Here is a 13,811-nt window from a genome sequence, read left to right on the forward strand (position 1 = left end):
ACTAATTTTGAACTGCAAAAGAGTTAAAAATAATAATTATTACGAGATTTTCATAAAAATTTTGAAATTTGAACTAACTGGTTAGAAATGCGCTTAACTAGCCACGTCCATTACTACACATTCCAATGGAACTCTTTGTCTATACACGCAGAGAAGGAATATGATCACCTCAAACATGTTTCAAGAGCAAAATGTTATTTTTGTATGGTAACCATGTAACATGTTTGTCACTAAAATGTTATTTTCTCGTCAAATATAACCTGCTTGCCGAAATCAGATACATGATTTCCGAGAAAATAACATGGTTGCGAAAACCATGTTACATGGTCACCACCCAGAAATAACATTTTGCTCTTAAAACATGTTTGAGGTGATCATATTCCTTCTCTGGGTGTACTCTTGCATATGATTTCGACTTTTTCGTGTTGAACCTTTCGTCTTGATGTACTTCTCGCAATTGGGTATCCATCCAGCAATTGATTTCCAACCCACACTGTTAGAAAAATATGTTTTTCATATGTTCCGATATAAACAAAATGTGTTTCGGGCACAATTTTTAAACACAATATATTTAAGTGCCAACATGTAATGTTCCTAAACTAACACTAAATGTTTGGCACACATATGTTAATATGTTAAAATATATTTTGTTTGGGGCATGAATGTTTCATAAAAATAATATGTTGAATGTAAACATATATAAATTTACAAATTTCGAGTAAACATATATATGTTTACAATTTCTGTGAAACGGTTGTATGTTGTTTCGGAAAACTGCTTTATGCTAAGGCCAAAAATTTGATATGCTTAAGTCTAAATATTATTTAATTTGAATATTAGAACGAGTATTCAAAGTAAAGAGAATAGACACTCGGAACCAAGAGCATAGAGATTTGAAAAAAACAGCATGTGTTTTCGCCTTTAGAGGAGAATTTTATGTATGTGTGGACAAGTGTTTTGTTTATCATTTTGGTATTATGGACACACATTTTTTAACGTCCTTAAAGGTAAAAATGAAATTAAGTACAAAACACGATAAGTTTTAAAGGCATTTAACATAAAATGGTGTTAAATGCTAGTAAAAAACGGGTCACGCCTAAATAAATTTATGTGTACATTAAAAAATTATTTATGTATGTTTATACTCTTCTTTTGTTAGAGTTTTTGATTTTCTTCCAAAATTTCAAACTTTTATACTAAAAATAGTTTTTTGTTATAAAATTGTTATTTTTGTAATAAAAAAAATAATATTTTATTCAAAAGCCATTTCGTTTATATCAAGCACTGTTTCTGACTGTAAATCTTTAATAACCCACATTTCGAAGTTTCATTATAAAAATGTAATATAGTATAAATGTCTAAATTACAAAAAAAAAATTGTTCGGTCTGAGCAGGAATTGAACCCACGACCCTTTGCATGCAAGGCAGACATGCTAACCACTGCTCCACGTGGCCAACAAATGTATGTTTCTTTTAAATAATGTTATGTTTGCATGGGCACGTGGGCGCTGCAAACTATGCTATATAAATGTAACTTATAACGATAATTGTCTACAGGTGACTATAACTGCTACGTAGCCCAGTGGATAGTGTGTTGGCTTACAAACTGTATGGTCCTCGGTTCGATTCTCCGTCCAGGCGAAGGTAAAATTTAAAAAATTTATAAAATTGAATAATTTCTTCAACATTATTTGTATTACAGAAAAAGGTACCAAGAACTAAAAATTTCGTGGAAGTGAAAATTATGTTAGGGAATGAGCACAATCTTCTTTGGGGAAAGTTCTTCCAAGCATATAATATTTTTGGGCTCAAAATGCTTCCAAACATATAATATGTTCACATAAAACAAAAATATCAATGTTTCGGCAGCATCCAATAATATATGTGCTTCCTGCAAAATATGTTTGGAACATATGTTAGAGAAGCGATTTTTTTGAGGGTGCACACGCAGAGAAGAAACATTATTGTCACGATCATATTCAAAGAGCAAAATAATATGATAGGATCTATTTTTACGGCGACCATGTAACATTTTCACCTGCAACAATGTTGGCTCAGTGAACACAGTTCTACACCTTCAAAAAAATCGCTTCTTTAACATATGTTCCAAACATATTTTGCAGGAAGCACATATATTATTGGATACTGCCGAAACATTAATATGTTTGTTTTATGTGAACATATTATATGTTTGGAAGCATTTTGAGCCTAAAAATATTATATGCTTGGAAGAATTTTTCCCAAAGACGATTGTGCTCATTCCCTAACATACTCGTTATTTTCACTTCCACGAAATATATTTGTTCTTGTCACCTTTTTCTGTAATACAAATAAAATGTTGAAGAAATTATTCACTTTTATAATTTTTTTAAATTCTACCTTTCTCCTGCACGGAGAATCGAACCGAGGACCATAGAGTTTGTAAGCCAACACACTATCCACTGGGCTACGTAGCTGTTATGGTCACCAGCAGATAATTATCGTTATAAGTTACATTTATATAGCATAGTTTGCAGCGCCCACGAGCCCATGCAAACATAACATTATTTAACAGAAACATACATTTGTTTGCCACGTGGAGCAGTGGTTAGCATGTCGTGGGTTCAATCACTGCTAAGACCGAACACTTTTTTTTTAATTTATATTTATACTATATTAAATTTTTATAATCAATCTTCGAAATGTGGGTTATTAAAGATTTATAGTCAGTAACAGTGCTTGATAAATAAAAAATAAATAAAAAAAATACGAAATATTTTGTAATACAAAAATTTGTTACAATGGTTAAGACAGTCTCTTTGGGTATAGTTTTCGGAAGCACACTATTAGTATAGAGGGATTTTTTGAACATTAAAGAACTGTTTCGAAATGAAAGAAACTTATTTTGATTTCACCATCATCACTATATGCACATATTCGGTCAATATTGCCAAAAGGGAAACACTATCGCCTAATACCTCATTCACATTGCACTTCCAAAATCCACTTTAACTAGATTTTAACTTTCATTTGCCTTATAAATAAGGGATTTAAAATCAATTTTTAATAGATTTCGAGCCTAATGTGTATGAGGTATAAGCTTGAAATTAGAATAACTATCTTAATAAAGGTTAGAATTTTCATATTTCATTAAAACATCCTTGCAATAATTATGAAATTATGCAATTGCAAACGTGGCTTACATAATGTACGGGATATTTTACCTTTATAAAGGTTTACTCAGTCTACCAGTCTATTGGAATGCCGGTTTACAGATATATGAAATCATAAATTAGGAAGAGCAACCTTCTTTTCAACAATTGCGAGCCCGTTAGAATCTGGGCTAGAACCTACGACTATGTATATCCCACGAGTCAACTACTACTAGACCCTCAAAAAATTCGCTTCTTTAACATATGTTCGAAACATATTTTGCAGGAAGCACATATATTATTGGATACTGCCGAAACATTAATATGTTTGTTTTATGTGAACATATTATATGTTTGGAAGCATTTTGAGCCCAAAAATATTATATGCTTGGAAGAATGTTTCCCAAAGACGATTGTGCTCATTGCCTAATATACTCGTAATTTTCACTTCCACGATATATTTTAGTTCTTGGCACCTTTTTCTGTAATACAAATAATGTTGAAGAAATTATTCACTTTTATAATTTGTTTAAATTTTACCTGTCTCCTGCACGGAGAATCGAATCGAGGACTATACAGTTTGTAAGCCACCACACGATCCACTGGACTACATAGCTGTTATAGTCACCAGTAGATAATTATCGTTATAAGTTACATTTATATAGCATAGTTTGCAGCGCCCACGAGCCCATGCAAACATAACATTATTTTACAGAAAGATACATTTGTTGGCCACGTAGAGCAGTGGTTAGCAAGTCTGCCTTGCATGCAAAGGGTCGTGGGTTCAATCCCTGCTCCGACCGAACACTTTTTTTTAATTTACACATTTATATTTATACTATATTAAATTTTTATAATGAAACTTCGAAATGTGGGTTATTAAAGATTTACAGTCAGTAACAGTGCTTGATATAAACGAAATTGACTGATTTTTGAATAAAATATTATTTGTTATTGCAAAAATAACAATTTTGTAACAAAAACCTGTTTTTGGTACAAAACTTTAAAATTTGGAAGGAATTAAAAACTCTAACAAAAGAAGAACATGGAGTCGAGTATAAACATACATAAATAATTTTATAATATAAATATAAATTTATTTAGGCGTGAACAGTTTTTTACTAGCATTTAACACCATCGCTCTAAAATGCCTTTTATTTTTCTTTATTAATTCATTTTAAATAAAATAAACTTTTTAAATTGTTTTAGGTGCAAAACTCGAACTTAATGCCCGCTTTTATATTTGAAGGTGTCCGTCAACTCCTCGTGGACTACTTATTAATAAAGAGGAACTAAACTTTGTTTTTATACATTTTACTGTGTAATTTTTCAATATTTCCTCCTTATTTCGTTTTAGTGTCCCCTTTCGTTATTTTTATACCCACCACCATAGAATGGTGACGGGGGTATAATAAGTTTGTCATTCCGTTTGTAACGCATCGAAATATCGATTTCCGACTATATAAAGTATATATATTCTTGATCAGGGAGAAATTCTAAGACGATATAACGATGTCCGTCTGTCTGTCTGTCTGTCTGTCTGTCTGTTGTAATCACGCTACAGTCTTCAATAATGAAGCAATCGTGCTGAAATTTTGCACAAACTCGTCTTTTGTCTGCAGGCAGGTCAAGTTCGAAGATGGGCTGTATCGGTCCAGGTTTTGATATAGTCCCCATATAAACCGACCTCCCGATTTGAGGTCTTGGGCTTATAGAAACCGTAGTTTTTATCCAATTTGCCTGAAATTTGAAATCTGGAGGTATTTTGTGACCGTTAAGAGGTGTGCCAAAAATGGTGAGTATCGGTCCACGTTTTGGCATAGCCCCCATATAGACCGATCTCCCGATTTTACTTCTTGGGCTTATAGAAACCGCAGTTTTTATTCAATTTACCTGAAATTGGAAATCTAGAGGTATTGTAGGACCACAAATACGTGTGCCAAAAATTGTGAGTATTGGTCCATATTTTGGTATAGCCCCTATAGACCCATCTCCCGATTTTACTTCTTTGGCTTATAGAAATCGCAGTTTTTATTCAATTTAGCGGAAATTGGAAATCTAGAGGTATTGTAGGACCACAAATACGTGTGCCAAAAATTGTGAGTATCGGTCCATGTTTTGGTATGTTCCCCATATAAAACAACCTCCCGATTTGGGGTCTTGGGCTTATAGAAACCTTATTTTTTATCCAATTTGTCTGAAATTGGAAATCTAGAGGTATTTTAGGACCATAAAGAAGTGTGCCGAAAATGGTGAGGATCGGTCCATATTTTGGTATAGCCCCCATATAGACCGATTTCCCGATTTTACTTCTTGGGCTTCTAGAATCCGAAGTTTTTATCCTATTTGCCTGAAATTGGAAATCTAGAGGTATTTTCGGGTCATAAAGAGGTGTGCCGAAAACGGTGAGTATCGGTCCATATTTTAGTATAGCCCCCATAAGAACGACCTCCTGATTTAACTCCTTGGGTTACTAGAAACCGTAGTTTTTATCTGATTTGCCTGAAATTGTAAATATTCTGGTATTTTAGGCTCACAAAAACGTGTATCGGATTAGGTTTTTATAGGTCCATTTGGTAATGCCTCCATATAGACCGACTTCACTTCTTGAGGGTGTAGAAGGCGCACTGATGATGAAAATTGCTTGAAACTCAATGTAAAATTTCCAGATTTTACTTCTACAGATTTAAGATTTCAAATCAAGACTTTATTTTATAATTTTCTTGCACACTTACAAGAGATGTTAATGATTCCTCTAAAACTCAAACAAAAATGGTTCTTATAAATCCAGAATCTGATATAGTCCTCATGGATGAAATCTTTAAATTTATCTTCGTGAAGTGTCCTCAAGTCCTCAAGCCCTCCTGAAATTTCAAAGGAAACCCTAATATTTGGTTCATGGTGGTGGGTATTTAAGATTCGGCCCGGCCGAACTTACTGCTGTATATACTTGTTATGAGGACCCCTGATTTCTTTTAACGAACCAAGAAAAAAACTTGTGCCCATAATGCCAAAATGATAAACAAAACACATGTCCACACATACATAAAATGCTGCTCTCAAAGCGAAAACATATGCTGTTTGTTTTTCAAATGTCTATTCTCTTGGTTGCGAATGTCCATTTACTTTATTCAATTTAAATAATATTTAGTGGGTATTAAGTTCGAGTTTAGCCGCTAAATAGCCGAAATATACCACACATATTATGTTTTGGGTCAATTTGACCCACCCATACAATCTCAACGTAATTTAAAAAAAAATATGGATGTTTATTTAGTTCAAATTACTTTTATTGTTGACGATGTATTTTTAAATCAAAATATGTACATAAATACAAAAATTCATTACATAAGTATCAGAAATTATAATATATAGCAGTCTTTTATTGAAAATTTTTGCAAACTATATTGCTGTGTTCTTTGCAAACAAAGTGATTGCAAGTGTTGCACACAGTTGAATATTTGTTAGCGTTTTTTTGTTTGTTGGCAAAAGAAACAACGATGCCTCTTTCGTGAAGTTCCAGGGCTTTCAATATTACACTGAGATGAGGTTGCTTCTGAGGACTGATGGGGCTGTTGGATACTTTTGACAACGTTTTTAGCCGTTGCGCCGTACGGTAGTTCCTCCCTTCGCAAAATTTGGGGCTTGATCATCTGGTTTGCAAGATCTTCCAGAAAAAGCCTGCGCTTAAAAAGCTTGTTGGAATTCTAGGAAGGATTTATTTCTGTCCATATGACATAAGCGTTGTATGCTGAAGCATCTATGATATTTGAAAATAATGCAATCTGCCAAAGTTTAGTTTGACGTTTGCACGTATAGTTAGCTACAAGTTGGTGAAGTGCATCTACTCCAGCCTTAGTTTTATTGTAATGAAGTATTATGTCGGGCTTTTTCTTATCTTCATCACTTACAGCAGCAGAATGATGAAGAGAGCTAAGCGCAATTACGAACTTATACTTCTTGGGTACATAGGACACAACAGTTAGATTTTATGTCCGTAACCCTGGATATCGCGAGTTTAGAAGGACCAGGCGCATGTGACAAGATTTGATAGCGAGGAATTTTGCCGATGAAACTGATGGTTGATTTTGCCAAAGCACAGTTTCATCTTTTGATAACAAAAATTTGTGTATTGGCTTCTTGAGCTGTGCAGTCTCCAAGTACACTTTCTACATTTTTACTAAAAGATATATCCGACTCATCAACTCCTTTCTCACTGACACAAAATCTTCATCATCATCCCTATCGTCAAAAATATCGTCATCCTCGTCATTCAGAATTCATCATTGTTGAGAACCTACTCAAAATACAATAACTTGCCTAACATCGTAGTTACATATATTTATTACGAAAAAATATTACTTTGTTTCCTTGAGCCATTTCTGGTAATTTACGTCTATTCTCTATGACAAGCAAAATTCAACTGCAGGAGTTTTATACTGGTCGAGAATAGACTTGTGTGTCTAAGCGAGAAACGGGGATTCCCCTTTTTCGCACCACAAATACAGATTCCTTTGCAAGTCTGTTGACAAGGTGATAGCAGGAGACGTTTTTGTACAAAAATACCCCTTCAAAGTCAAGAATCAGTGCATAAAACAACAAACACAGCAAAGTAATAGTAGACCGCTGTGCTCCCGCTCTCACCTTCTCTTCATACATCTTAATTGATAGCATCATGGCAGTCGCAATACACATATCGATAACTCAATAACATTCTGTGAATACCGATCATGCATAATATTCATTTTGCTATTTTACCTCATTAAATTCGCACACAAACTATTGGTGGATCAAATTGACCCAAAACATAATAAGTGTTACAAAAACATAAATATCGGGTCACCGTTGAAACGAAAAAATTTGTTTGTATTGTTTCTATGCAAAAACGTTGGTTTTAAATAACTTTATGAATAGAAAAAGCACCAGCTCATTCCATTAATCCTAAGCAGAATTATTAAGAGATTTCTTTTGAAATTGGGTCATATTGACCCAAACATAGCAGAAGGGTTAATAATCCATTTTATGGAATACAAACTTTGTGAAAATTTACTTTGGGCTATTCCCCATCAAGTTATAATGAAATCTGCAACAAATATGTATAATTTTATGCCTTTTTTTACTGATTTAGTTTTCACTTTAGTGAAAAAATTACGATTTTAGCGGCTAAACTCGAACTCAATACTCACCTTATCATAAAACAGTTTTCCGAAACAACATACATAAATTGTTCTCTTTTGATTCTTTCGCTGTGTTATGTTGATATCTTTTGTCAACTCTCCCGGTTTCCATCTCTATTTCTTTCTCTATACTCTCTCTCTCTCTCTCCCTGTCGCTTTGAATAAAATAACATATGTATGTTTAGTCGAAATTTGTAAATTTATATATGTTTGCATTCACACATATGATTTTTATGAAACATTCATGCCCCAAACATAATATATTCTAACATATTAACATAGATGTTCTAAACATTTAGTGTTAGTTTAGGAACATTATATGTTTGCACTTAAATATATTGTGTTTTAAAATTGTGCCCAAAACACATTTTGTTTATATCGGAACATATGAAAAACATATTTTTCTAAGAGTGTAAGAAAAATATAAAGTTTTATAATATTGATAAAAATAATATTGTTTGAATCGAAAAACAATGGTCACGATCTAAAATGATTCGTCAAAAATGTGTTTTTCTTCCATTTAAACAAACATGGTCACAATCGAAAATGTTATGATCTTTATGAAAAACAAAACTTTTTAGTCTTCGAAAAAAGGACGTCACTTGAGAAAAAAGCCCAAAATTAACTTTATCTATTTATTAACTAATTCCTTGTTTATTTGTATTTTTACTGTCATGCAAGCTAATCATTTAATATTTACGTCGTGCCCATCAAATGTACTTCCTCATTAAATAGATAACAAATTTTCATAAAAATAACGACCAACATTTCTGAAAATAGAAAACATCAAATTGAACACCGATTTCATAAAAACAATGTAATTTCTTCATCAATTTGATGAAGATCTTTTTCATTTATTTGATGTACTTTTCTTTTAGTGTAGACTATCCCATTGAGCCCAGTATTATTTCATAAGTTGGCTGTGATTTCTTTCTTGCTAGGTTTTTTATCTTCTTCCTTTGCCGAAATAATTTTGCTCAAGGCGATGGATGGAATGCCTCTTCTTGTTCTTCACTTCCCTGGAACTTTGGACCTTTGTGCGTCAATTTAAGGAGACTATTGTCAATGCTGGCGAAGCTTGGAACAAATCGTCTGTCATAGGTGCATAAACAAAGGAAGCTGCACAATTCATGGAGATTTCAAGGACGTGGTCAATCTCTAACAGCCTGGACTTTGTCTTCATTGGAGGATGTGCCCTTTGCCGTCACATGATGACCCAAGTACTTAACTTCTCGCTGGAAAATGAAGCACTTCTTTGCGTTCAGTCGTAGACCAGCAGCTGACAATTTCTGGATATCATCCTTCAAGTTCTTAATATTTGGTACTGATAAAGTACATCTCAAATCAGTTTCACCATGAAGGCAAGGCCGATATTTTGACTTTCTATCTAAAAGAGACGAAAAGTAAAAACAGTAAAACAGTTACATAGGTTAGGTTGGTTAGGTTAAAGTGGCAGCCCGATTAAATTTCAGGCTCACTTAGACTATTCAGTCCATTGTGATACCACATTTATCTAAAAGTACCTATTACATATGGGCACTTCTAGTCTTAACCACTGAACCTTCTCTATTATTTACTTTTGTGGAACCAACCAGATTGCTCCAAAAACATTAACAAACTGCTTAAGTTAACGTTTTCCAGGTCAGCCAGTAATCTAAAGCTATATGCTCCTAAAATTCGCTTACGCCTTACACAAAAAGCAGGACACTCACACAAGAGGTGTTTAATTGATTCCTTTTCCTCCACATCATGACAGCTTATACAATAGTCATTTTGCAATGCAATTTTCCCATCGAATATTGGCCATAATAACAGCCTTCTCACAACAGTTACATAGATAGTTGACGAAAATTTTATCAAAATGTTTAAAATGCTTGAAAACAAAAGTGGATACAAGTTCCGATATTTCAGCCAGAAATTTAGCAGTTGCAAATAATGGTAGTGAACGATCAATATTGGAAAACCTATAACAAATTATGGAATTGCACGTAACATCCACTCTTTTCTCACTTTGGTTATAAATTAACTTTTAGAAATGTTTCGTACGTTCTTTTATAGTACGTATGTATATTGTTGATATTTCGTGGAACTTACAAAATTGTGTTGTTTTAACGAATTTAATAATACAAAACCTGTTCAACTTAAATGACGCAGCGCTCCCCACACTTGGAACCTCGTGGTGCCCAACCAGGGAAGTGCTGTCCTAAACATTTATTTACTAGCCAAATGTCACATATTTATAATTGTGTTAGAATACAAACAAATAAAAACATGTTTGTAATTTATTTGAATATTACAACCTAAACATGTATTTATGTGCAAAATATGTAAGTCGGAAATTGTATACTTACTCATAGATCGATTCGATTTGTTTTGATGCCACAAGAAGAAAAAAATTTAGATAAAAACAAGTAAGGAAAGTCTAAAGTCGGGCGGGGCCGACTATATTATACCCTGCATCACTTTGCAGATCTAAATTTTCGATACCATATCACATCCGTCAAATGTGTTGGGTGCTATATATAAAGGTTTGTCCCAAATACATTCATTTAAATATCACTCGATTTGGACAGAATTTGATAGACTTTTACAAAATCTATAGACTCAAAATTTAAGTTGGCTAATGCACTAGGGTGGAACACAATTTTAGTAAAAAATAAAATATGGGAAACATTTAAATCTGAAGCAATTTTAAGGAAACTTCGCAAAAGTTTATTTATGATTTATCGCTCGATATATATGTATTAGAAGTTTAGGAAAATTAGGGTCATTTTTACAACTTTTCGACTAAGCAGTGGCGACTTAACAAGGAAAATGTTGGTATTTTGACCATTTTTGTCGAAATCAGAAAAACATATATATGGGAGCTATATCTAAATCTGAACCGATTTCAATCAAATTTGGCACACATGACTATATTAGTAATTCTACTCCTAGTGCAAAATTTCAACCAAATTGGGCCAAAACTCTGGCTTCTGGGGCCATATAAGTCCATATCGGGCGAAAAATATATATGGAAGCTATATCTAAATCTGAACCGATTTCAATCAAATTTGGCACACATGACTATACTACCCATTTTACTCCTTGTGCAAAATTTCAAGCTAATGGGGTCAAACTCTGGCTTCTGGGTCCATATAAGTGCATATCGGGCGAAAGATATATATGGGAGCTATATCTAAATCTGAATCGATTTCCACCAAATTTGGCACCCATAGCTACAATGCTACATCTACTCCTTGTGCAAAATTTCAACCAAATTGGGCCAAAACTCTGGCTTTTAGGACCATATTAGTCTATATCGGGCGAAAGATATATACGGGAGCTATATCTAAATCTGAACCGATTTCCATCAAATTTTGCACACTTGACTATACTACTAATTGTACTCCTAGTGCAAAATTTCAACCAAATTCGGCCAAAAATCTGGCTTCTGGGGCCATATAAGTCCATATCGGGCGAAAGATATATATGGGAGTTATATCTAAATCTGAACCGATTTCTTCCAAAATCAGGGTTCTATTCTTACCCAAATTAGGAACATGTGCCAAATTTGAAAGCGATTGGACTTCAATTGCGGCCTAGACTTTGATCACAAAAATGTGTCACAGACAGACGGAGGGACGGACATGGTTATATCGACTCAGGGATCCACCCTAGGAATTATTGCCAAAGACACCATGTGTCTATCTCGTCTCCTTCTGGGTGTTACAAACATATGCACTAACTTATAATACCCTGTTCCACAGTGTGGCGCAGGGTATAAACACAAATATTAATTTTCTTGTATATATAATTTTCTTGTATAAATTCAAAATTGTTTACCCTTTAAAATTTAAATTTTGTTGAGTGCCTTGTTCATATGCCAGACGCATACCAAAATCGATGCAAACACATTTATCCACGACAAAATATGTCTCTCTAGTAGAGCACCATGTGCTCTCATTTGATTCTCTCCCTGTATTGTGTTGATGTAGATCGTTGTCTATCTCCGTTGTCATCTTTATCTTTTTCATCCGAAGACATTATATTTGCTTCCGAAGACATTATATTAAAGAAAATGTAATGTCCCAAACATAATATGTTGTAAGAAGTAATATGTATATTCCAAACGTGTTATACTACTTTATGCATATTATATGCTATCACATAAAAATAATGTGCAAAAAAAACAATAAAATAATATGCAAAAACGCGAGTTATGTTGTTTTGCACGATTCTATATATCCCGATCTATGACAGATATAAAAAATCTGTAAACTCCAAACGTCCAAATTAATTACTATACAATATCCAAAATATATGTGCTTCCTGTTCTTTCTTCTTGACCTCCACCCCGCGCTATGCCTATGCATATTAACATATAAACATTTTATTTTAATTTGGCATTATATTTTTGCTCTTAAAAATATTGTGTTTAAAAAATTAAGCCCGAAACGCATTTTGTTTACTGTCAAATTGTTGATAAGCAAAAGATTTCAATTTATTTTTGAAAAAATATGCATGGAATCTCCATAATTGTTGTAATATGCATTTTTTTAGGCTCCAGTTCAGCCTGGTGGAATGAAGTCACGTGTACAGGACTCTTCTCTTTGGGGCTTGGATTATTTTTACTGGTCTTGAATTGTTTAATAAGCCGCAAAGAAGAAGAAGACTTGGAAGACTACGTTCAACGGCAGCTAACACGATCTAGGTCTGGTCATCGTTTAGAACGTGATGTGGAAACTGGAGTTCTAACCACAAGACATGCGAGAAAAGCGGTGGCATTCCAAAAAAATGGTCTAGCTAGCGAAGTAGCTTTGGTAAATAGTTCAGCGAATGACAATGTAGCGAACGGTTCCATCGATGGACGAACTTGTATGTTAATCAAAAACACCATAACAACACTTTTCAAAATATAACCAACATTTTTTATACTTTCAGGTCTTAATACTTCCGGTGATATTTTATTAGAAAAAATTGTCGAAGAAGATAATTCATATCTTAATAATGGTAGTGTTGGGGTTTCACCTATAGAAATCGAAAACGATACAAAGCAACTGTTGCGAAGTGAATCAATAAATGAAACAATCAATATAACAAGAATATAAGAAAAGTTTGTCTCCAAGTCACCAAATATTTTCCTTACGCAGTTTAACACTTACTTTTTTTTTAATTAATGTAGATAATAAATAATATATATCTCTTTTTATAAACAAATTCAACTTACCCTACAATCTTATATTTAATTGTAGAAAAAAAAACATATACATCTAGATAATACAATTACAAGTATATATGAACTATTTATAATTCTAAGCTTAAGATCATCTTTTATTAGCTTTATTTTATACGTATACCTAGAAAATAATTTGTATATATCTTTCTAATGCTTTAAATTCAAAACATAGCAACTGTTTGTTTTTACACTTTTCATTCAAAAGTTCTTGACCTTTTGTGGTAATAAAATAAATCGGAATTAAATTAATATTTCCAATTTCTCTCGCAGTGAGCAATAACTATA

At 33.2% G+C, this 13,811-nt stretch overlaps 1 protein-coding gene across 1 annotated transcript in view; it reads left to right on the top strand.

The window, feature by feature from the left end:
- Positions 1-13,545, top strand: part of LOC142223207 (uncharacterized) — a 129,771-nt gene extending 116,226 nt beyond the window's left edge. The window contains exons 4-5 of the mRNA XM_075293061.1: positions 12,851-13,165; positions 13,232-13,545. Of these exons, the coding sequence (XP_075149176.1) occupies positions 12,851-13,165; positions 13,232-13,398 (482 nt within the window). The 3' untranslated portion in view covers positions 13,399-13,545. The remainder of the gene's footprint in view (positions 1-12,850; positions 13,166-13,231) is intronic.
- Positions 13,546-13,811: the final 266 nt, after the last annotated feature.

The sequence above is a fragment of the Haematobia irritans genome, chromosome 2 (assembly GCF_050003625.1).
Source record: "Haematobia irritans isolate KBUSLIRL chromosome 2, ASM5000362v1, whole genome shotgun sequence".
Lineage (NCBI taxonomy): Eukaryota > Metazoa > Arthropoda > Insecta > Diptera > Muscidae > Haematobia > Haematobia irritans.